The sequence below is a fragment of the Trichechus manatus genome, unplaced genomic scaffold, assembly GCF_000243295.1.
Source record: "Trichechus manatus latirostris isolate Lorelei unplaced genomic scaffold, TriManLat1.0 scaffold00094, whole genome shotgun sequence".
NCBI lineage: Eukaryota > Metazoa > Chordata > Mammalia > Sirenia > Trichechidae > Trichechus > Trichechus manatus.
Genome location: NW_004444030.1, coordinates 3,177,210 through 3,202,895, shown reverse-complemented (window position 1 = coordinate 3,202,895; position 25,686 = coordinate 3,177,210). Strand labels below are relative to the sequence as shown.

At 36.6% G+C, this 25,686-nt stretch overlaps 1 protein-coding gene across 2 annotated transcripts in view; it reads left to right on the top strand.

Annotated features, from left to right (window-relative positions):
• The first annotated feature begins 1,045 nt into the window (after window positions 1–1,045).
• Window positions 1,046–25,686, top strand: part of ALKBH8 (alkB homolog 8, tRNA methyltransferase) — a 53,400-nt gene continuing 28,759 nt past the window's right edge. The window contains exons 1-7 of one of the 2 annotated variants that reach the window (XM_004382470.3): window positions 1,046–1,284; window positions 5,666–5,801; window positions 9,739–9,976; window positions 13,091–13,222; window positions 13,978–14,073; window positions 15,430–15,534; window positions 16,656–16,726. In XM_004382470.3, coding sequence (XP_004382527.1) covers window positions 5,673–5,801; window positions 9,739–9,976; window positions 13,091–13,222; window positions 13,978–14,073; window positions 15,430–15,534; window positions 16,656–16,726 — 771 coding nt within the window. In that variant the 5' untranslated portion in view covers window positions 1,046–1,284; window positions 5,666–5,672. The remainder of the gene's footprint in view (window positions 1,285–5,665; window positions 5,802–9,738; window positions 9,977–13,090; window positions 13,223–13,977; window positions 14,074–15,429; window positions 15,535–16,655; window positions 16,727–25,686) is intronic. The other variant, XM_023736945.1, reaches the window with a different exon arrangement.

Here is a 25,686-nt window from a genome sequence, read left to right as displayed (position 1 = left end):
ATGAGTCGGAATTGACTGGATGGCAACTAGATTTTTAGTATTTTATAAGTAAGATGGCAATGGAAGACTCATGTTTCCTCTCATCCCTTTTTCAGTGCTTTGCCATGTCTGTTGATTTCACCTTTAGTTTGCCCTCTCCTCTTCACTTTTGCTATCCAGTGTGGGCCCCACCCTCTTTTTCACAAAGTATTAAAATGGCGGCCTATATGGCCTCCCGACTTCTGGTCTTTCCTCATTCTAACTTGTTATCCACACAAATCATTCCTCCTCTCAAGGACATTCTCTGGCTACTGCCACTTTCCCTAGTCAACTAGCCTTAACTTTAATTGATAATCCACTGCATGTGTGTGCGCATGAGTGTGTGGTGAGGGTGGTGGAGGGCATATGGGGCATTGTACCAGAACTATAGGGATGGTGCCCCCATCCCCACCCCGCTTTCCCTGTACTCACAAAGCTCACAGTTCAATGCAGGTAGAATCCAATCACCCTCTCCTTTGTTTATTTCTAATCTGCTGCCAAATCTCTTTTTTCTTTCCCTCCGTCACTGCTGTGCCGTAGTTAATATTTTGTTACTTTTCACTTTACCACCGCAATAGCCTGCTAAATAGTCTTCTTGTAGTCTCTCCTCCCACCTTCTGCCAGAAGTTCTGGTTATATCACTCCATTTCTGTAATCTTCCAGGAATCCCCTTAGTCCTACAGAATAGAATGGCAATCTGGCAACAGTCTGCTTTTCCTTCCTCAACGTTCTTTCACACATCTTCCTATCGCTTTGTGGTACTTAACCATTCCCCTGACATGTTCACGCATGCTAACCTTCCTCCCTCCCTCCCATACCCGCTCAAATTTGGAACCCTAGAGTCCTCTCCAAGATTCAGGAGGAATGATTACTAAGAGCCCCAATTATTGTGGGAACAACACTGAAGGAAAACATAAACTTGTTTGACATTGTCCGTTTTGAGTACCCACTGATAAAAACAGCCTGGATTCCCACCCAATAAGACAACCGAACTCTCACTGTAGAATACAGGTTTACAGGCCAAACACTCGGCAGAATACGCAATACCGATCTTTGGGAGGCGAAGGGGATTGTGGGAGCCCAGCTCGTCGCCCGCTGACTCCTGGGAAATGTAGTGCTGTTTTCTCCAACATGGCTGCGCCCAGATGAGGTGATGTGCGAGTATTCGCCCTGGCTTTCTGGGGCCAGAGTGGAGAGACTGATGACAGAGCACGCGCTAGAATAGAGAGACTGGTGACTGAGAACCTGGCCTGAGCAGAGGCAAAGGTTTGTTTCTTGCTGGCGGGCGCGATGGTCGGCGAGTCGCTGCTTCCTCATATCCCTCTCTTCTGGTCTCATCTATTCTGGTCTCATGCTTCCCCGGCATGGGGCTGAGATCCTCGAGAGGGGAGGGTGGCCTGGGCGGCTCTCTGTGGCGTTCCGTGGGCAGTTGGGTGTCTTTGCGTTGGGTGGTTCTGCCATGTTTGAGGTGCAGGTGTTTGTGTTTTGTGCAGGTGCTCTCGTGGTGTCTGTCAGTCTTCTGCTTCTTTGGGGTTGAGGACGAGCTGTTGCAAACTGGGGCGTGTCAGGCGCTTCTGGGGCTTTTTTGAGCCGTGTCAATCCCGTGAAGCAAGGTCATTGCAGGTGGCTGGGTCGATCACACCCTGAGTTTTCCGGTGCTTGTATTTGAGTAATCCCTGCAATCCATCGGCCCCTGGTGGTATCAGCCTCTGGTTTTGATTGATTTTATTTAACAAGCATTTCTTCAGCGAGAGGTACTCTACAAGTGGTTGTTGTTGTTAACTGCTATCGAGTCAAATTTGACTCATGGCCACCTTATATGCAACAGAACAAACCTGTTGCCCAGTCCTGCATCATCGTCACAATCACTAGCATGTTGGAGTCCGTCCTTGTGGCTACTGTGCCAATCCATCCATCTCACTGAGGTCCCCCACACCCTCGTTCAAATAACAGCAGGGTCAACCCATGGTGGACAGGTTTCAGGGGAGTTTCCAGACTAAGATAGACTAGAAAGAAAGTCTTGGCAATCTGCTTCCAAAAATCAGCCAATGAAAATCTTATGGATCACAACAGAACATTTTCTGACTTGCTTGCTTTGGACATGTCATCAGGAGGGCTCAGTTTCTGGAGAAGTGCTTCATGTTTGGTGAAACAAGAGGGCAAGTGAGGGCGTGGGAGACCCTGGGTGAGACGGATTGGCACAGTAGCTATAATGATTGACTTGAACATACTGGCAGTTGTGAGGGTGACTCAGAACCAGGCAACGTTTTGTTGTGTTGTTGACTCTATGGCAGCTAACAACAACAAACGTATTAACAAGCAAGTAGCAGAGTACATGCAATAATTTCATTATCCCACAGGGAGTGTGTTTAGATTGGACATGGCTGGACTGGAGTCAGCATGAGTAGTATTCTGGTAAATAGTGACCTCATTCCCATATCATCCCATAACACTCCCATGACATGACAAGGAGCATCCCAATGTTTGTGCAACAGTGGAAACTTCCTGGTCAAGGAAGTGGTCTTGTTGGAGGGGGGACCCACCAGAGCTTGGCAACTGCTTTCAGCTGGTTCTTTTGTTGAGGTGACTCAGACCTGCTTGGCCACAACATTGCCAAACCACTGAAACAGGGAAGAAGGGTCTCTAGGGCTATCTGGATTTGTCTTTTCTTTTTTCACATTCAATAATATTGCATGACTGAGGGAGAAGGGAAAGGGGATGATAAAAATGTGGTTATAAGGCTCCATCTGCTGATAGCTGGACTTTTAGTAACAGCCTTTTAAAAAGATGTATTCAGCATCTTTCCTTTTTCATTTCTTCCACTTTGCAGTCTGTGCTCTGTGAAATATTAAGAAAAGATTCTATAGCACACTCATCTCTCCTTCATTGCATACTGCAAAATTGCTGTTCCAAAGATGATGATCTTGGAATGGATGGCTATAAAAAGCCCTCCGCTTTTCTTGTCTTCTTAAACCATTGTGATATGGCTCTTCTGAAAATTAACACTCATACAGTAATAGATGCATTTTATCCTCCTAACAAAGGTATGAGATAGGCACTATTATTACCCTAATTTTACAGATGAAGAGCACAGAGATGATAACTAACTCACCAGGTTCATACAATTAATAAGTGGTAGAGCTGATATTTGACTCCTAAACACTGTGTTATATTGCCTCATAGCACTGAACGAGGCTCTGGGGAAACTAATAAAAGTATGATTTAATCCCTGTTCTCAAAGTGCTCATAGAGTATTGCAAGGGAACAGACATTAGAATAAATAATTATAATTAGTGTAATGTTAGAAATATCTATTCAGTTATCCCTTCCTGTCTAGTGATCACTTCAAAAACTGTCTCTAACCTCGGTCGGTCTCCTGAGAGCCACTTCATATTGTCACTGCTAGCCAGACATTGCAACTGTACGTCTCACTAGTACTTCATCTATATTATATCCTAAATCTAACTCATTACCTCCTTTACAAAACAGCTCTTCCTGACTTTCCAGTTTTGAAATGACATCACTAGTCTCTTAGCCACTCAGGCTCCAACCTAGAAGTCATCTTTGATTCCTCTCCTCACTTCCGAGTAGTCATCAAGGCCTGTTGATTCTACATGACTCCTCTCCCTCCGTTTGCTTTCTTCCTGCTGCCTCCACCTTAGATCAGACCAGTATTTCCATTTGCCAGGCTGGATTATTGCAGGTCCCCTTGCCTCTCATCTCCCTACTATGCTCTCCAGCCAGCCTACTTTACCAGCCTTACCTTCTGTTGTGCATCCTGCGTGCTGGTTAGGCTGGACTGCTGGCCGTCCTTTCTGTAGTCCTGGCGTTTTCTTCTTCACTTCAAGATTTGTAATTAGAGTTTTGCCTGTCTTGTTTGTGAGGTGTTTTGGAATATGATTTTAGTTAACTCTCTACATTTAGTTTGTTAACTTTGAAGACTTTCAGGTGTGTGGAGAGTGGGACTGTTGGGTCAGCAAACACTGTTCTGAAAACTATGCCTACCTCTTCCTGTCTTTGCCAGACTTGTCCATTTTGGTTTGTACCTTCTGCTCTTTATAGCTTTACTGAATACTTTCCTTTCCATATGACTCTATATTCTTCTTATCCTTCAGTATTCAGCCAAATCACTTTCTGTTTTGAAGTCTTCACAAACTTTTCCAGTTTTTTTGTCTCTAATTCATGTCACACCCAAAGACTGTGCTATTAGCACTTAATGTATAAACCAGTTCCCGTTGAGTCGATTCTGACTCATGGCAACCCTATGTGTGTCAGAGCAGAACTGCGCTCCATAAGGTTTTCAGTGGCTGATTTTTTGGCGATCGATAGCCAGACCTTTCTTCCCAGGCGCCTCTAGGTGGACTCCAGCCTTTCAGTTAGTAGCTCAGTGTGTTAACTGTTTGTATTACAAAGATGTGTCATACTCTTTCATTGTTTAGTGTTTTTTCTGTTTTCCTGAACTATATGTGTATTTCTAAACAATATATGGCTTACTTTTAGATTTTGGACTTTATGTAAATGAAGTGATACTCTGTGTGTGTATACACAGTATGAGATATATGTATATACACACACACACACGTATATACATACATACACATATCTATTATATTTGGTCCTAACATTATGTTTGTGAAATTTGTCTGTGGCACGTTGTCATGGATTGAATTGTGTCCTCCCAAGATACGTCAGCTTGGCTAGGCCATGATTCCCAGTATTGTGAGGTTGTCCTCCATTTTGTGATCTGATGTAATTATCCTGTGTATATGGAGACCTGGTGGCAGAGTGGTAAAGACTTGACTGCTAACCAAAAGGTTCTGGCAGTTCAAATCCACCAGCCGCTCCTTGGAAACCCTATGGGACAGTTCTACTCCATCCTATAGGGTCACTATGAGATAGAATCGACTCAAAGGCAACGGGTTTTTTTTTTTTTTTTTGGTAAATCCTAACGTCTATGATGTTAAGAGGCAGGGTTAGCAACAGTTGTATTTATGAGGCAGGACACATTCTGTAAGATTAGGTTGTATTTTGAGTCAATCTCTTTTGAGATATGAAAAAGAGAAACGAGAAGAGAGGAGAGGGACCTCCTACCATAAGAAGGAAGAGCCGGGAGCGGAGCACATCCTTAGGACCTGGGGTCCCTGTGCTGAGAAACTCCTAGATGAGGGAAAGACTGATGACAAGGATCTTTCCCCAGAGCTGACAGAGAGAGAAAGCCTTCCTATGGAGCTGGCACCCTGAATTTGGATTTCTTGCCTCCTAGACTGTGAGAGACTAAATTTCTGTTTGTTAAAACCATCCACTTGTTCTATTTCTGTTATAACAGCACGAGATAACTAAGACACACATTTTACCTAGGATTTCATAAGTAAAAGGATACATCACCTATGGGTAAAGTAGCTCACTTAATGGACCTAAAGCATTAGAATGTTTTTTAGAACCCCTAGAGATGCTGTTAGATGTTCTACCACTTTGTTACCTTCTTAGATGTTCCATTATTGTCTGTGCATGTTTATTCTCACTTCTTGGTGAAAGGAAAACCAAGAATTTAAAAAAATTGTAACAAATATTTATAAACTATAGAAGATACAAATAGCATCATTATAGTTGAGATTGATATTTTTTATTCTGTTTTTTTTTTTTCCAGTATTGTTATGGACGGCAACCATCGAAGTAATCCCAAATGCAACAAAACTGAGAAGAAGTTTTTAAGGAAACAGATTAAAGCCAGGCATACTTTGCTGAGACATGAAGGCGTTGAAACAGTATCCTGTGCCACTCAGGTGACCTAGAACTACTGTGATCATTTGAATGTAAATGTATTGCCATGTTAACCTATTATATTTATATATATTAATAATTTCTGAGAAAAAGGCTGTAATTATTTAGTCATGTGTTATATCCATATTAAATATACATATGATAAAAAAAAAACCCATTGCTGTCAAGTTGATTCTGACTCACAACGACCTTATAGGACAGAGTAGAACTGCCCCATAGAGTTAGTTTCCAAGGAGCAGCTGGTAGATTTGATCTGCCGACCTTTTGGTTAACAGAGGTAGCATTAACCACTGAGCAACCAGAGTTCCATACATATGATAGGACCTGCTAACTTTCTATTTTTTGTCTAGTTTATAGCCTGGTCTATAAATTAAATTCCCACTGATTGTGCTGGAGGAAGTTGTGGGTATATATTAACAATAGTAACACTGTACATCTCTTTCATTTTCCAAAGCATAATTATGTTCATTATTATATTTAATTCCCTAAAAATCCCTATGAGATAAGTGGGTAGACTAAGGTTCTGAGTACTTGTGATGTGTTTATTAATATAAACTAGTAAGTGGCTGAATAGAAACTTAAAGCTAGGTGTTTTATATCCTAATGTAATCTTCTTTCTTCTATACCCAACTTCATCTGTATTATAAAGTACTTTGATCATATGCTTTAAAACATTTTTCATTTGTTAGATTTTATTTACAGAGCTTTTTCATTATCTGAAGGCAATAATTAAATGAGATAATATATATGAGGGAGTACGAGACTTCCTAAGGAGCCCTGGTGGTGGAGTGTGTAAGTGCTCTGCTGCTATACCAAGAGGTCTGTGGTTTGAACCCACCAGTGGCTCCATGGGAGAAAGATGTGGCAGTCTGCTTCTATAAAGATTACAGCCTTGGAAACCCTACGGGGCATTTCTATTCTGTTCTATAGGGTCTCTGAGTCGGAATCGACTTGATGGCAACGAGTTTATGAGACTTCCTGGGCTATGAATTGGAAGAACTCTGTTTAACTCTTAACTTCTCCACTTATTTGGATATAAGCTGTATCCTTTGATCTCGGCTTCCTTCATTTATAAGCATGGGATAGTACTGCATACCTTTTTACCCCACTGGATTGTTAGATTCCAAAGAGAACATGTATATGACAGTACTTACTAAATATTAGAATATGACATGAGTGTAAGATATTTTTATTATATTCTTTTTTGACTCATAAAGATTACAGAATAAGAGTGGAAAGGAAGCTTAGATATTATCTTCATCAAAGCCCAAAGATGTACAGCTGAGAAGGTAGAGCTTGGATTAAATTTAGGTCTCTCGACTCTCCGACCGATACTTTTCCCTCATATCATGCTGTCTTCTCTCTGCTGCATCATAGCTTGGAATTAGCAGTCTTTTCAGGGAGGTTTGATTTTAGCAGATAAAAGAGCCATCTTTGGAGTTAAATATTAATGACTTCGGAGAATTTAAACCAAATTCATTAAAAAAAAAAAAAAGATAGAATGAGATGATAGATTAGAAAAATAAGTTTGCACACATGTTACTGTTTCAGCCAAGAGCCACTGAGACTGTGAGGCACTTAGAAAATTAAACTGACACACCCCGCTCTCATCTATTCCAAAGCATAGTTTGTCTTCTTTTCCTTACAGAGATCATGACAAGGAATGGTAAGAAAAGAAATGGGTTAAGTTTCTTAGCTGCCTCTGAAGTTTGTATCTGACTGGGTTTGTTTTTTCTTTAGGATGTTTAGAAGCTTTAATCTTACCTTCATGGCTTCCAAAGTGGCGTCTTATTTGGGATTTGATTATTTTTTCTCCACAGTATTTTTAAAGGAAAAGAATAAGATTATATCAGGACCTCCAATTATATCTTATATAACAAGGGGAGAAAGAAACACTCTTACTGATAGGTTATAAATACACATTCCTTTGCAAATTTACAGTCATTGTTAGCTGTTTCTGGAGCAGTGATCTTCAAACTGTCGGTACTAAAGAGCACTTCAAAAAAATACAATATTCTAAACTCTATTTTATATTTTTTATTACTGGGAAGCTTGCTTGGTTGAAGAATTTTAAAGAAAACAGTTATTACATTTAATTATATTATAGCTCTTTAATATTAGCTCACATACAATAGGAAATAAATGCCTCCCTTTCTTCCCCCATTGCACTGATTTTAGTGTGGTTTGCCTTTTAGAGTAGCCCAAAAGCACTTAGACAGCATCTTTGTGGACCACTAGTGTTCCTAAACTTAGCACCTCAATGTCTTTCTAGATTCTTAGATGTATCAGTAAGCCCATGACATTTATGAAAGCTTTATAATTCCTTGGAAACCCCTGGTGGTGTAGTGGTTAAGAGTTTGGCTGATAACCAAAAGGTTGGCAGTTCGAATCCACCAGGCGCTCCTTGGAAACCATGTGGGGCAATTCTCCTGTGTCCTATGGGGTCGCTATGAGTTGAAATTGACTCGACGGCAGTGGGGTTTGGGTTTTACAATTCCTTAGACTTGGGAGTATGGAAATGTTTTTGTAAATAGGGCCATGTACAATCAAGTTATTTTGGTACTTTAATTAATAAATCTTATTGAATGAGGTCCAGGGGCAAGCCATCTGAGACTAAATTTTAGGCATATAGTATTGTAGTCTTGTATTTATTATATATATGTGTATACTTGCATATATATAAAGTATTTGATGTTCTGTGACAGCAAAGTTTATAATAATTTTTATTCCATTGTTTAAACAAGGTTCTAGATATTCCTATTTTATGTATCGTTTGAAATTAATGCATTATGTACTAATTTCAGGGGTTGGCAGGCTACTGCCCTTCAGCCAGCTCTGGCTTGTGAGCTAAAAATGTTTTTTACAGCTTTAAAAGATTGTTTAAAAACACAAACAAACAATACTATGAGATAGAGACTTATATGGCCTATAAATCCTAAAATGTTTACTGTCTGGCCCATTTTAGAAAAAAAATTTCTGACACCTGGTATAAATGATGAAATTAATAACAGTAGGCCATAAATGGTTTCATTTGTTTTTATTGTGAAGTTTTTAGAAGTCATGGATCATAAATTAAAGATCTTAATCAAAACCACGTAGAACGTTTTTTAAGCACCAGGCCAGAAGCATCAGAATAAAAATAGGAGACCAAAAAGAAAAAAAAAATCCCTTGAATAAAATTTCATTTTGGCTATAAATGACAGGAAGTGCACATGAAACTTACGAAGGAAAAATTTCAATTGCAAACCGACTGAATTACTTAGACATGGGAAATTTTTCATATTTTATGTAGAATAGAATCTATAATTGATTTTTCTTAGACCCAGAACCTTTACCTTTAGTTTTTAGTAGAAATCGTGTAATGGTTATATCAGAAGTGTATATTCTGGAAACTGATAGAAGTGGGTTTGAAACCCAGCTCCCCCAGCCACCATCTTAACCCAATTTTTCTGATCTTCAGTTTCGTCCTCTGTAAAGTGTGGCTAGCATTATCTGCTCTATAGAATTGTTGAGAAGATTGTATTAATGAGGATTAAGTATGTAAAGCATACAGCACAGTCTCACAAAAAGCAAGTGTTATGTAACTACTTTGCTCCTTTTTTATCCTTCTGGCTCCCTCTTTCCCTTTCATAATGTTAAATTTGTATTCATAAGCAATAAAAAAGTTATCTTTTATTTTGAATTTATGGTCATTAAGAATATTTTATTGAAATAAGCTATTTAAAAATCATTATAACACAGGGGCACTTTTTAAGCCTCAAATATCTAGTAAATTGATTTACATTCTTTGTATGAAGTTAGCAAACCAAATAACCACCATAAGGAAACTTTTTTTTCTTCCTTAATTACACCTTTGTAGAAATCTTATCTTAAAATAATCCTACTTGAAAATAAAGAGGTTGATGTCAATTGCTCATGTTACTTTCTTTTTTGTTTAAGAGCCTGGTTGTTGCCAATGGTGGTTTGGGTAATGGTGTGAGTAGGAACCAACTGCTTCCTGTTTTGGAGAAATGTGGACTGGTGGATGCTCTCTTAATGCCACCTAATAAGCCCTACTCATTTGTGAGATACAAAACTACAGAAGAATCCAAGAAAGCCTATGTTACACTCAATGGAAAGGAGATAGTGGATGATTTAGGACAAAAGATCATTCTCTACTTGAATTTTGTGGAAAAAGGTATTAACCATGTGGCTATCTTTTTTTTTTTTTTTTTACTTTGTGGTCAAATATGTATAACAACGTTTGCCATTTCAACCATTTTTACACGTACATATCAGTGACATTAATTACCTTCACCCTGTTGTACAACCATTATCACTATCCATTTTCAAATTTTTTTCATCATCCTTCACAGAAACTCAGTGTACCTTAAGCAACAACTTCCCACTTCCCCCTTGGGCCCCTGGTAACCACTAATAAATTTTGGTCTCTATGCATTTACCTGGAGTCCCCTGGTGGTGCAGTGGTTAAGAGGTCGCTGCTAACCAGAAGGTCGGCAGTTCGAATCCACCAGCTGCTCCTTAGAAACCCTAAGGGGCAGTTCTACTCTGTCCTGCAGGGTCACTGTGAGTCAGAATCTACTCAACAGCAACGGGTTTGGTTTTTTCTTTTGGTTTATGCATTTACATATTCTAGCTATTTCATATAAGTAAGATCATACAGTATTTGTCCTTTTGTGTCTGACATTTTCACTTAACATTAATGATGGGTATCTTTTTAAAAATGATTCTTGCTTTTGTGTGAGTTCTCTTTCATAGACATAAGTTGGGAGGGTCATTCTTATGAAACAAAAAAGGACAGCAGTTAAGCAGCCCCTTTTTGTTTAACAAATATCTGTTAAGCACCTAGATTGTACGAGGCATGGGACTAATAGTGAAGGTATGTAGATGAATAAGACATTAAAAATCAGTTGCTGTCAGGTTGATTCTGACTCATGGTGGCCCCATGGGCATCAGAGTAGAACTGTGCTCTGTAGGGTTTTCAGTGGCTGATTTTTTGGAAATAAATTACCAGGCCTTTCTTCTGAGGTGCCTCTGAATGGACTTGAATCTCCAACCTTTCGGTCAGCAGCCAAGCAAGTTAACCATTTGCACCACCCTGGAACTCCTTTAAGGAGCTGGTCCCATCCACATAACAATATATTTATTATGCAAGTTACTTATTTTGGAAACCTCCTACCTCATTGTGTTTTTCAAAGTTTAATGTTGAGGATTCTCAGATCACCAGTTTATTTCACAATGTCTATCCAGAAGCTTTCAAGTAATTGCTTAATGAGTGTCTTAGTTTATCTAGTGCTGCTATAACAGAAATACCACGGTTGGATGGCTTTAACAAACAGAAGTTTATTCTCTCACAGTCTAGTAGGCTAGGAGTCCAAATTCAGAGCGTCAGCTTCCGGGAAGGCTTTCTTTCTCTGTTGACTCTGGACAATCTTCCCCTGGACTAGATGCTTCTTAGTGCAAAGACCCCGAGTCCAAAGGACATGCTTTGCTCCTGGTACTCCTTTCTTGGTGGTATGAGATCCCCGTATCTCTCTGTTCACTTCTCTCTTTTATATCTCAAAAGAGATCGGCTTAAGACACAAACCTAATCTTGCAGAAAATACTCTCTTGAGTTTACCCCCCATTCAGTATGTTGAACGCTTTGTAAGAAATTGTATAAGGTGAGTTTTGGAGTGTTCTTTATTTGAAATTCTACATTGGATCCAGATGTACTTCTAAGACAGTTGCGATCACTTTTACAACCTTGGAAATCATTTTTAATTGAGAGTAGAACTAGTCACAAAAATTTTGATACTTGTGAGTAGCAGATAGTTAGTGAATTAACAAATACACAAGGTATTTTTAATTCTTTTTTTTTTAAAAACATGTATTTGATTTAGTCTTCATGAGAAGAAAACTAAATACACCCACTCCTCACTTATTGACATGGTTAGGTTTCAAAGACCAGGTCATTATGCGAAAATGGAGGACAACCACATCAGATCACAAATTGGAGGGTGACTACCTATGTAAGTGCCAAATTACATCATTACATAACTTCCAAACCACTGAGAATCATGGCCCAGCTGAGGTGACACATAACTTTAACCATCATAGCCAGCGTTACTCTTGCCTCGCACCTCAGCATTCATTACAGCCAGACGTATGTCATTAGTGCGCAAAGCAGTCAGATAGTAGATTTTTTACTATCATCATAAATGTGAAATGTCAGATAACGAGATAGTCGATAAGTGAGTAGGTGTATAAATTACTTGTAATATAAATTATTTGTCTTTAAGAAATTCTTCCCAAAGTTTTTTCTTATGTAATTTGAATAGGTGATATAGCATCTGGCACATCATAGACACTTGGTAAATATTTATCAAATGATTCACAATACTCATATTTCTGAAATTCTCTTCATAAAATATGTTGTTTGTTGTTAGGTGCTGTTGAGTTGATTTTGAGTCATAGCGACCCCAAGTGACAGTAGAACTGCCCCATAGGGGTTTTTTTAGCTGTAATCTTTACAGAAGCAGATCTCCCAAGGAGCTGCTGAGTGGGTTCAAACCACCAACCTTTCCATTAGCAATCCAGCACTTAACTGTTTGTGCCATGAGTGCTTCTTTAATAAAGTCTAATAGACGTCTATTATTATTTTTGTGTATTTTTATATTAAATGATTCAAGGATGAGAACTGCTTGGCCAAAAAGCTTCAGAAATCATGTCTGTAATATGAAAGATCAGATCCCTAGCATTAAATGTGAATTACACTATTGCCTTTATTTAATTGTAAGTTCTTTTTTTTCTTTTCCTTCTAGAACTATGCCAATCTAAAATTTTGAAGGACACGGAAACTTAAATTATTTTAATATATGCCAAACAGTTCTTCATACAATGATATTGTTTTTTTTTTAGTAAGTTGTATGTTATTTTACACATTTTTTTTATTACTTAACCACAGCTAGTATCAAGAACCTAAGAACAAAAATGAGCATTTAAATTCCTGTATTAAATATTTTGAGACAATCTGACTTTTTCTTATAGAGGGTGTACTATGGATATTATGAGAAACTTTGTTCAAACAGAATACTTAAATAAATACTATACTGTTTACTCTTGGTAATTGCAGTGGACAAACTGTGCCAAAATTTTTATCTTTAGTCTTTATTTTTGCACTTTTACTATGTTGTGTGCTTTTAGAATTCCTATTTCTGAAAATGATTGGGAGTTTACAAATCGATAAATGCCCACCATACATAGGAACCTTAAATTTTGTATGTGACTATTTTAATTTGGTGTCCCACAGTACAATGCAAAGAGTTGGGGCTTCAAGCCTTACCTCCAGGCCTTATGGTAGTGGAAGAAGTTATTTCTTCTGAGGATGAGAAAATGCTTTTGGAAAGTATTGATTGGACAGAAGGTACAGACAATCAAAATGGTAAGTAAAACCTTTAAAATCTGATATTTAAAAGTTTCTGCAAAATACTGTCTCACTGCTTCTCCTTCCCTCCTCCCCGTTGGTTTATTAAAACTGTTAATATTTCCTCCAAATTACAAAGTAACCTGGATCACGTGTTAGGCAAGTCATATCAACAGTTCTTAGGGGCACTAATAACAAATAACATTTATATAGCTATCAGTTTTAAACTGCAAACTGATTAATATTTATTATCCAATGTTTGTGTAGCTAACATTTATAAACCCTTTCACGTATATTATCTTATTTAAATGATCTTCTCCACCATAAGGCAAACTTTTCTATAAGGAATCAGCAATTTAGTACCATACAACTATAATATAGTAAGAACCTCCTAGAGATATATGCAGATTATAGTTAAAACTTTTATTCTAAATAAAATATCCCATGAATCTTAATGGAATCTTTAATACTCTTAGTTATCTACTTGTATTTTTTCCAGATCATTAGCAGTCTTGTGAGTATCACTGTATATGTTTAGCTCTTCCAGATTGAATGGGTGAAACTTTTTAAGTGTTGGTTACAATCTGGGATTGAAAGAATCTCAGATATAAGTCAGAATAGTTAATTTATTAAAGGCAGTAATCTAGCAATTAACAGAAGTTACTATTACTAAACTAATCCTTAATATTGACTTTGAAATATATGAAGGAACTCAATTCTTTTTCTTTCAAATAGTTAATATTTCTTTCAAATACTTTCTTCTCTTTATACAGTTCAAAAATCTTTAAAACACAGACGAGTAAAGCATTTTGGCTTTGAATTCCACTATGAGACCAACAGTGTAGATAAAAATAAGCCATTACCTGGGGGTAAGTAATTGTTAGTAAACAATAAATACTGGTTCAGAAAAAAAAATTTAATATATTACAATTATATCAATTGAGGGGCTATATTTCATTTGTCATTTGTAGGTAAGCTTTCAAAATAATTGATTAAATTAAAAACATTTTAAGTAGATAAATAATGCAGTTTTGTCATTAAAAAATTCAAACATACAGATAAAACCAAAGTTCCTCTTGACCGCTATCCTAATCAAATACTTCTCAGAAGTACTGTTAACAGTTTATTTTAAATCCTTCTAATCCTTTAAAAAATGAGTTTATATCAAAACATATTTACCTATAAAAGTACATAGTTGTTAGCATGTGTAGTATTATATTGTATGGTGTATGTTGTCTGTTCCTATATTATGTATAGCACTGCAACTTGCTCTTTTCCCTCTGTAGGATAGAGATCTTTATATACTTTTTCATTGTACCGAATGTCCCATAATAGCTTATTCAGTTAGTTCCCTATTGATAGACATTTACGTAATTTCTAGTTTTTAGCCTTTACAATATTACCGCAGGGAGTATCTTTGTACATACCTCTTTGTGCACTACACAAGAGTTTCTCAAGGGGGTCTACTAAGAAGTCAGATTGTTGTCAAAGGTTATGTTCAGTTAAAATTTTTAACAGAGACTGACAAATTGCCCCAAAACAGCTGTACCAACATATTCTAACTACGTATGTACCTACTGTGCTCCATTCCTACCAACATGTGGTTTTTGATTCGTAGTGTCCTTATTACATTTCCTTATTATTTGCATTTCCTTTTTTGTGAATTCATTTTCATGTCCTTTGACAGTTCTTTTCTAATGGATTGTCATTGATTTATAAGAGGTATAATTTTTTGTTGGAGTTAATTTTTTATGGCTTTGTTTGGTCTTATTTAAAGCTTTCTTTTCCTCATAAAATAACATTTATGACTCCAATAAAAGTAAGTTCCACTCTGAAAGGTTTTTTTTTTTTTTAAGGAAAATAATTTACAATAATTAAATTGATAATAAATGGGATCATGTAAAATAACAAAAAAGAAATGTTCAGGCTAATTTCTAGTATAAAATATATTAAATTTTATGATTTTATTGCCATTCTACAAAATGCCAAAGTTGTCAGTTAAATTGTTCTTTTGGATTTTTATTGTTAAAATCAGTGAAATAACTTTAAAAGGTTCTTAAGGCTTTATTCTTATTTTGTTTTGCTTGTGGGTTTGTTGATATGTCAATGGATCTGACTACTAAATTAAAAGCTGTGATTTTTATCACAATGATTATTTTTTATTCTTGGGTAAAACATGCAAAGTAAATATTGTAATGTTTCACCTTTATGATTACTGACTTCAGGTCTTCCTGAGATTTGTGATAGCATTTTGGAGAAATGGTTGAAGGAAGCTTACATTAAACGTAAACCTGATCAATTAACCATAAACCAGTATGAACCTGGTCATGGTGAGTATTTCCTGTTTTAAAATTCCAGTCATATATTTCAAAATTAAGTAGATTATGTAACTCTCTTAAGATCAAAGATTTTTTTAACTCTAACTTCTTAGATTAATTTGCTTATATTTGTTACCTCTGTTAACTTTGATCCCTTGCAAATCTATGTTTCAAAGCCTTGAGGAGAAATTTGCATCTTAGAGTGACACAAATAAATTTATGATTTTTTTGTTTTGTTCCTCTCTCAATGCTTTATTTAGACAGAGGTAGATGATTGTTTGAAAAATATAGGAGACATGCATGATGGAAGAAACAAAATAATTCACAGATATAATGAAGGAGACTAATTGGTTGATCTTGCTCTTTTTTCTCCTGCATTTGAGAATGTGGAAGACATAACTCTAGGATGATATGTTCGTGAAAATCTTTGGGTTATTGATACCTTGTACTTGTTAGCAGCATCTTCAGCTGATATTTATAGTAATCAAGTGATTTTAAGGGTTTTATTAATGGCAGGCGTTGTGGATTTTTGTTTTGTTTTTTTTGTGTGTGTGTGTTTATCAGTGTATTATAATTGCTTATTTACTTATCTGTCTTTCCTTTGGTCTGTAAGTTCCCCAAGGAAAGAGACTATGTCTTACTTGCTTTGCACCCTTACCTCCTAACAAAGTTCCTTTTACTTAATTAAGAGGAGTTTATTAACAGAGGTTTGTATATTGCTAGAGGAAGCCATATCTTAATTGCTGATCTGCTTAGTCTTTATACCTGGCTATTGCTTAGGTTCTGCAAGTGCTTGACAAAATCCAGTGCTCAGGGGAGAACAATTACTTGGATATTATCTTCCACATCTCCTCTTGGGCTGGGATTAGATAAGTGTCCTAGTTAAACAATGACTCAAGACTTGATTTTAAAATCAAGCCCTATGACACTTCAACTTGAAGTTATTTTTATTTTATATTCAGGTTAATTTTAGTCACATCCTCCCTATGAATGTTTCCTTTTAACTAAAATTATAGTGCCTTCCTGATTACCAAATGGTATTTTCACCGTAATAGTGTGAAGCTATATTTAGAATCATCTTAAATCTACTAAAGGAAAAATGAAGTGACCTGGTATCCTATTTTCCATCTCAGGAATTCCTGCTCATATTGACACACATTCTGCTTTTGAGGATGAGATCATTTCTCTCAGTTTGGGGGCAGAGGTAAATGTTCAAACATTTTTATTCACTATCAACATGTCCTATACCTTGTTCAATGTCTTTTTCATAAGATTTTACATTTCTTAATTAAAATGAATTACAATTTAGAATGAAAAGTAAGGACACCATCATCACTTCTATTTTTCCCAGAATGTGAAACGCCTGTAATTTTTTACACATTTTAGTTTTAGCAGTTAAATAAAATCCAGACTGCACTTGGTGCAACTTGGGCAACTTTTGACCTTATTGATGAAGCATTGCCACCTAGTGGCAAAAGGTTGTAGCTGCAGGCCATAGAAAAGGGAAAACCAAAAAATAAAAATAAAAACCAAACCTGTTGCTGTCAGTTGTGGAGTCGATTCCAACTTACAGCGACCCTATAGGACAGGGTAGAACTGCCCTGTAGGATTTCCAAGGACTGGCTCATGGTTTCGAACTGCCAACCTTTTGGTTAGCAGCCGTAGCTCTTAACCACTGTGCCACCAGGGCTCCAGAAAAGGGAAGGAAAACTAAAATATGTCAGGAATTTTGATAAACTTGTTCATGTATATTACCTGGTTCAGTCCCTTCGAAAACTCTGAGTAGTAGCAGGTAACATCCTCGTTTTTACAAGTGATGAATAAGAGGCTCAGGTTTATTTTTCATTGATTTGTTTTTGTAGCTTAACCGTGCTTGAGCTGCTAAAGATATAAAAAGTATGATTTCGAGTGGTCCATGCAAACTGCAGACAGAATTTTAGATAAAAATCAATTTTAAATCTAGAAAAATCCTTAAAATATGAGATCATCTAATCTAACTAGAGTTTGTTTCGAAATCTAATCTTGTTCCTAGGGGCAAATACTATTAATTAGTTTTTTTCCAGTATCTGTATAGTTCTCATTATTAGGTCTTCAGCACTTTGGCTTCTTAGAGCTTTTCTGGGCTCCAGGGATCGTGTTGATATGTGACCAGATGTGCCTTTGTTAGGGCAAAACCAACTTATCAGCTATACGTGTGGATTCTTAATAGGTGCTTTTAGCCATAACAACAAGGGAGAGGAAAAAGAAAAGGCTCTTCTGTGGTTTATTTTTACATCTTATCTTGGCTTGGAACTTTAGAGGACTGGTAAAGAACATCCTTGTCTTTTCCTCCCAACTTTGTAATCAAGTGAGAAATGAGACAAAGGATAGAGATTAGAGTGTCAGCTTTACTAGTGATAAAACTGAAGGGAGACTATGGCTTTAGATCTGTAGCCAAGTGGAGTTGTTAATACTTTACTTCTGAATTAGAGAGACGTACTGACCATATCACAGGCACAGCTAGACAACCGGAGACCTGCTCTAGAGAGGTACAGCCTGCCTGTATAACAATAGGACGTGAAGAGCATGTGTTAGATGCTACAAACCAACTGGATATGAAAAAGAGGAAAGGGTTGAGCCATCCAAGCTTGGGTCCAGACTAACCAATCAGAGAAGGCATTCCTTCACACCTGGATAGCTGTAAATGAAGGGGAGGAGAAAAGCTAGGAGTGTTCTTCCTATACTTTTCAGTCCTAGGGAGATTCCTTTCCCTCTGTGGAAATATGAGGAATGGGGACTAAGTGTTCCCACAATACCTTAACAAGATTATTATGCAGTTTTTAATCAAAACTGGTAAAGAAGGGAAAACTTGCCCTTTAGTTGAACTAAAAATCATTGTAATCACTATCTCCATTTGGTGTCTCTGGAGGCATATAATTTTTCAGCTGCCCATTTGAATGATGGATTTGTTGGTTAAAGCCCTCTTTATAATAACTGAAAAACGTGCACATTATAAGTTATGAAAAGAATAGTAGATTTTCTATTAAAAGACAGACTTTGAGGTTAAACAAATCTTTGTAACTTCAAAAAAATATTTAGTTTATTAAACATTTCAGTTTATCAAGCAGTTTATCATTCAGTTTAAAACAGCCTGCTATATTTGGGCGTTTGTTGCATCTGTAAAATGGGGTTAGTAGTATCTGTTGCCTGGCTGAAGGATTGTGATGGCAATAAAATGAGCTATACATGTGAAAATGTTTTTCAAATTGAGAGCAATCCGTGCGTATAAAGGCTTATTAAGGTGTACTTCTTGTGCTTCTTACTTGAAGCCTTCACTTCTGTAACTAGGGGAAGCGCATGTTCCCATGGCCTAGAAGTAGGATTTCCAGTAATCACCAGAAAGATGACTGTCATCTTTTCTTCTTTCACTTACCCAGTGTTGTACCCTATGCTGTCAGTTTTTGGTGCTGTATAATTACTGAATTCCCTCCTAGCTTTTTGCCCCAGACCTGGAATCTGGGCACCATACTTTTATCCCTTTTTCTTTATTTTCTCATCTTGAGATTCTCAATTGTTTTAAGAAATTTACTATAATGTCTGCACTAGGTTCCATTTCATAGTAATAATTTGTCAATGGCACCATTGTTTCTTTTTGATTCTATTTTATTATTATTTTTTGTAGTGATTGTTTTATTTCTTCCCCTGGACTAAAATCCTCAGGTTATATTTGACTCTCTACTTTCTTCCCTTTCCCAGGAAATTTTTATGATCTTTCCTAACTCTTAAATACTTCAACTGAAGGTGTTCCTGTAAGATAGTCTTAACTTTTATATAAATCTTACTTAAATACCTTATCTTTATGGTTCTTAAAACTCTTAGCATACTTCTACTCAAGTATACATTTATTTTTTTCAAATATGTTACTTTTACCTCTGTAACTAGCTTGTGATCTTCTATAATGCTTTTGTACCTCCAAAAATGTGATAGATACATGTGTTATATGATATGTATATCTTAGGAGACTTTTAGCCACAAATAATGTCAGAAATTCCAATTTAAAGTGATTACACAACAAAAACAATATCTTATATAACATGAAGTTTCAAGGAAGGCCAGCTGCAAAAGTTTTAATTTGTTGACTCAACTCAGTGATTTAATTAAGGAACCAGGTTCTTTCCATACACTCATCTCCCCTACCCTGGTTTTCCTAAGTTCCCAGCCTAGCTCCCCTCATGGTAATAAGATGGCTGTTTCGGTTCCTTGTTCATATGACAATGTTCGTGATTTTTCTTTTAAAGGACAACTTTGCCAGAGTCCCTAATGACCTTCTTTCAAATTTTCTTGTCCAGAATGCAATCTCTTATTCACTCCTAAATCAGTCACTGGGTGGGCAAACTACAGCCTACAGGCCAATTCCAGTCCACCACCTGTTTTTTTAAAATAAAATTTTATTGGAACACAGCCACACACTTTTGTTTATATAATTGTCTATGGCTGCTTTTACATTACAACAGCAGAGTTGAGTAGTTGCAATAGATACCATATTGCCAGCAAAGCCTAAAATATTTATTATCTGGCCCTTGACAGAAAGTTTGTTGATCCCTGACTTAGACTAATCCGAATTTACCCCTGAGTTACATGAGCTCGGAGTTGACACTTGAACAAAATCAGGGCTCTGCTAGCAAATCAAAAAGGAGGAAACACAGCTGAGTAGGCTTTTAACAGTAAAGAGGAGGAAGACGATAGCAACTGAGTTATGCTGGCTAAGTAAAATTGGGTGATAGTTTGTTTATCCTTATTTCCCTGTAGGTTTAATGGTCGGGAATATATGAGGCAACAAGAGAACTATGCTAGGAGTCAGGGCCCCTGGGTTCTAGTTACTGATTTGTCACTATGTAGTTTTGAAATTTAGGGTAAATCATTTAAGCTCTCTCAACTCTAGCTTCATCAGATATAATTTAGGATAATAATTTCTCCCTCAAAAGATTACTTGTGAGGCTTAAATGAGAAAAAAAAAAAAAAGTAAAAACATTTCTTGGCATCAAGTGCCCTAGATTGATAAGGGGTTATTAAGTTGTTTCTTTTCATATATGTGGCAGCTCAAATGCTTCCCTGCCTAAGGACTAGTTTAGGGAAATATTCCACCAGGGGTAGGATGCATCAGGACACATGAGAATCATATACACCCTGTGAAGTCAGTCAGGCTTTTGCTCTTAATTACTGCCTCATTGACAGGCTTGTCCTGCTGTAAATTGCAGCCTGCCTTTGCTGGCCAGACATGCTTTGAGGAGAGATGTCCTTGATATAAACCTTCTTGTCATAATGAACTAGTAATGTTGTTGGACAAGTTTATCAGTTCAGCAAGTACTGTAAGACTTGGTCAGATGAGGATGAAAATAACTGCTTAACAACCATCTACTTAAAACCAGAACCAAATTTTTGGTAAATAAGAAAAAGTATTTTTGATTAGGACTTATCTGGAAAAATGAAACTAAAAATTATGAAGATAGTTATAAAAACAGTTTTTTATTTAACAACATTTAGATTGTATTAGAACTGTGCAATAATTTTTAGAATAAAGAAGGAGTCAAATGAGCTTTGTTTTGTCATTATTTTTCTGAAAAAATATGGTAACATCATAAAAATTTCTTTGTTTTACATTTGACCTCTATAGCTTGATTATAAAGAGAACAGTTTTTTTCTAAAAAATTATTAAAACCTTTATCAGTTTTTCTGTGAGTCTGTCTGAATCCTCTGATTCACATTCTTTCATTTCAAAGCACCTATTGTGCATCTTTGTTTTTTTCGTGTGTTCGGTTGTAAAAGTCCTGACTCAAGTGCTAAATGACTTTGCCTATGAATTAAGGACTCTCTGGCATCCCTTTCATCAACTTTTTAAGGTCTTATGTCTTTTGCAAGATTTACAATTTCAGTTTATTTCGTATTTGCACTGTATTGGCTAATATTTATAGTATCCAACAGTCAAAGAAAGACTGACCAGAGGGGTTATCAGAATGAGCAGAGTTAACTACTGGTATTAAACAGAGAGAAATATTTGGTTGATGGCTGATTGTATAAGTCAGTTCGTCAGAGATATTTCTTATTATATGATGACTTTCACAACTGAATGGGCAGGGATAATTGAACACTTGAGTATGAAGACCCCATCTGTTGAATGCCTACTAGGGTGCTGGTTGTTGTTAGTTGCCCTCAGGTCAGTTCCAACTCATGGCAACCCCATGTGTGCAGAGCCGAACTGCTCCATAGGGCTTTCAAGGCTGTGACGTCTTGGAAGCAGATTGCCAGGCCTGTCTTCCAAGGTGCCTGTGGGTGGGTTTGAACCGCCAACCTTTTGGCTAGTCATCGAGTGTTTCACCTGTTTGTGCCACCCAGGGACTCCTACATCTCTTGTTATATTTCCTTCTGTTTCTCCAGGTTTATGCTTTCAGCCAATAAGTATTGAGTCCAGCTTGATCTCCTGTAGTAGGACAGAATAAAAATTTCTTGTGAAATGTCCTGAGATACCCAGTTTCTCTATTGTCAACTGAATGGTATTGTGGCTTCCCTAGGTTTTTTCAGCCTGAGTAGTTTGCCTCAGAGATGTTCTGATCCTGGAGCAATTCCCATCATTTTTCTATCAGGAATGACTCACAGTGCACTTCTCTTCTAGGAGTTTATTGTTTTAATGGACAAATGTTTCATTTTGTTCTGATCTTCAGCACAAACTGGGAGAAAAAAAGTCTTTTTTTTTTTTTTTTAATAGAACTTAAAATAGCAAATGCTGTGTGGACCCCAGCCATACTTATTTCATCTTAAACCTCAAATTTAGCCCTTAAAATTTGCATGTATGGTGAAAGTAATTAATGTCACTGAATTGTACACGTAAAAATGGTTGAAATGGCAAGTGTTTGGTTATGTAAATTTTACCGCAGTAAAAAAAAGTATAAGAAATTTGCATTATATAAACAATGTTTGCAGCCTCCGAAGCCAAAAACCTCTTCTCTCCATTTTTATCTTAATTCCAGACCCCAGATCTGAGAGTCCTTGGAATATTTATGTTTTCAGAAGTTACGTCTAATGGATTGTCTCTGTTGTGTAGCTCCTTTCTCCCTTCTTTCATTCTTTTATAACTTATTTGTGATATTTTCCATCTGTCCCAGTAGTGCCTTTGGCATTAAAAGGATAATGATCTGCCATCTTAGTGGGTATGTATCTCTTGTGTCTGTGTGTGTGGGCACGCACATGTGCATACACACACATGCACACATGCGCTTTGCACCTATAGCTGTGGTAACTTCTGTATGGCTATGTGTATTGATAGAGATGTGGAAAGAGAGCAAAATTCTCACATGGGATAATTTAGTTGCATCATAGTACAATCAGCATTACACTGGGCCAAATCTTTATTTTTCTTCTTATCCAAGGTGTCTCCAACATTAAATAATTCTGTGGGTAGACAAGTAGACTTGCTGGTGTGTGGGCCTGGAATAAGGGAATAAATGTTTTAATCACTTTCCTTACTAAATTATGTTCTAATCATTCTCCTATTTTTGTCTAATTTTCTCATCTCTCGAGATCTCTTGGAAGCCAAAATTCCCTTTTGTGTAAATTGGGCAAATGAGACTCATTGCTGACAGTTCTTGAAGTATACTCTTTCTCTCCTTTACCTAGAGTAGATCTCCTTTATCCATGCCCCTACAATAAAGGTAACAGCAGAGACATACCTATTTCAGCCAGCAGTCTACTAACAAAGTCTGTTTTACAGCATGACACCATAAAATAGAATATCTGCTGTATTTGTAGTTTAACAGCTTTCAGAGTGCTGACTCCTCTATCTTTTCAGTTAGAATTGTTTGCATTTACTCTGTGGTGAGATAGCACTATTATATTACTCCAGCTACGTTGTAGAACTAGAATAAAATTTAGAAAATCAGTTGAGTCCAGGAAACTATAGTAGAAGCCTGCATAGTGATATAGTTGGAACCACTGTTTGGTGTTAATTGAGAAAGCCACTTAAATTGAGGAATAATAATAAAAGATACGTGCATACTACAAACACTTGATTTTATACTACATATAAATTCACTTACCGATATTTTGATGTAGGGCTGAAGCCTTTATGTGAGCATCCAGTCTGCCTTGTCTTTACAGTTTAATTTTCTTTAAAGTGAAGCAAAAGCTTTAAGATACTCATGAAACAATCTGAGTTTAGGGTTTTATGTTTTGATGTTTTTATTTTCAGTACTTTATTGTTGAATTATCACATCTGTTAAAACAATATTTATTTGTACACCTTTTTGAGTCAAGTGTGCAGTATTCAACAAGTTTATATAGGGGAAAAAAACCTCTTTTTTCTTACTCAGTTTTCATTGATTTCTGTAATTTTTAAATGATTAAAATAACAAGTGTAACTGGCACAAAGAGATTTGGGAACATACACAATTGACCTGTTGAGCTCAACTGTTGAAAGTAGAAGTACGTAAACATATTAGAGAGTTTCCTATTATCAGTATTCAGGGAATGAGTACACTTTATAGAAGAAATGGAGAATATTGGTTGATTAAGTGGAGATCTGTTAAAAGAGCTTTTATTTATGTGACCAGCATTGTCCTAGGCAATGTGGAAGATGCAAAAATATTTCCAGCTTTGATATTTTTCCGCAGATTTAGATTCAAGACATTTTCACTTGTCCAGATCAAAAGTCATTATCTTCTCCCAGAAAAGGTACCATGTCTTATTCTGATTTCTTTATTTACAGAAAGCTCACAGGTGATTGTGATAATATAGTTCTGATTTTGAACCATTGAATTAGAGAATGCTGAAGTGCTAAATCTGTGCAGTATCAATATCAAAGACAGTTGAATTTCAGACGTATTCTTTCAGACAAAGAATAAATAGAAATGAAGTAATATAGGCCCCCAGTGGAGGTTCTAATCGTCATTCAATTAAATATTCCAATGCAGTGCTAGAAACTGAAAAGTTAAAGCATTTGTGTATTGTTTCCAGATACTTAGGTGTTTGATCTGGGGTTGGGTTCACCAATGGACAAGTCAGGAGATTTGGGTTTTAACTTATCCCTATGAGTAACTTCTTTCAAAAAAATTCATTATTGCAAAATATGCATAGCATAAAATTTGCCATTTTAACAAATTTTAAGTGTACAACTCAGTGGTATTAATATATTCACAATGTTGTACAACCTTCATCATTATCTCTGTCAGCAACTTTTAATTCACCGTGGAGAAAGCACGTAATACTTGACTGATTGTCATGGGGAGTTGATAAGCACTTAAGAACAGCAGCTACTGTTGCTGCTACTACCACTACCAGCTCTGCCATTACCATGATTACCACTACCAGCAGCCACCAATTGGATGCTAGGAACTGTGGTAGGTACTATATTAAGTGACCTTTTCCTTATCGGAGGCCATCCAGGGCCTCAGGAATAGGTATACTTATGACAACTATTATTGTTCTTTTTGCTCTGGTTGTCGCAGTTTGGTTATCTGTGTATATGAATCTGTTGATGTATTTGGCTTAAGGAGGAGAGCTCAGAAAATAAACAAATGGAACTTAGGAAGCTTTATGGCCAAAAACATAAGATACACCACCTTATTTTTTTTGAATAGTTTATGATGAATTCTTTCATTCAAAAATATTTGTGTACAGTGCACTAGACAGAATATAACAAGAAAATCCAAAAAAAATTAATGTTTTAAGCTAAAATGTCTCCTTACCTCTGTAACCTTATTATATACAAAGTAAAACTTAATTTTCCTGAAGTGGTTTGTGAGTGGCTGTTCTTTTGAGAGCCCATTTTTGCACGGTGGTGGATTCCACTTCGCAGTTCCTGTAAACAAATGATGCCACATTGTGATAAATGAGAGCTCGATGCAGAACACATAAGCTGGAGCATATTATCTGTTAGGCAGTTAAGCTAATTAAGCTTTTATAACATTGAATATTCAGTGATGGCTAAAGTGTCTCCAGTTTGGAATAATCTTTTTCTTATTCAAACTTTTTTTTCTGCCGTTTGGTAATATATTTAGACTACTAAACTAAAAGATGCCATCTCTTTTGATTTTACATTACACTTGAGCTCAGCCAGACAAAACAGTTCAAAAACATCTGCATTTGGGAGTGAAGAGGAAGAGACGGCAGAATCTATTAATTCAGCAGCTGAGA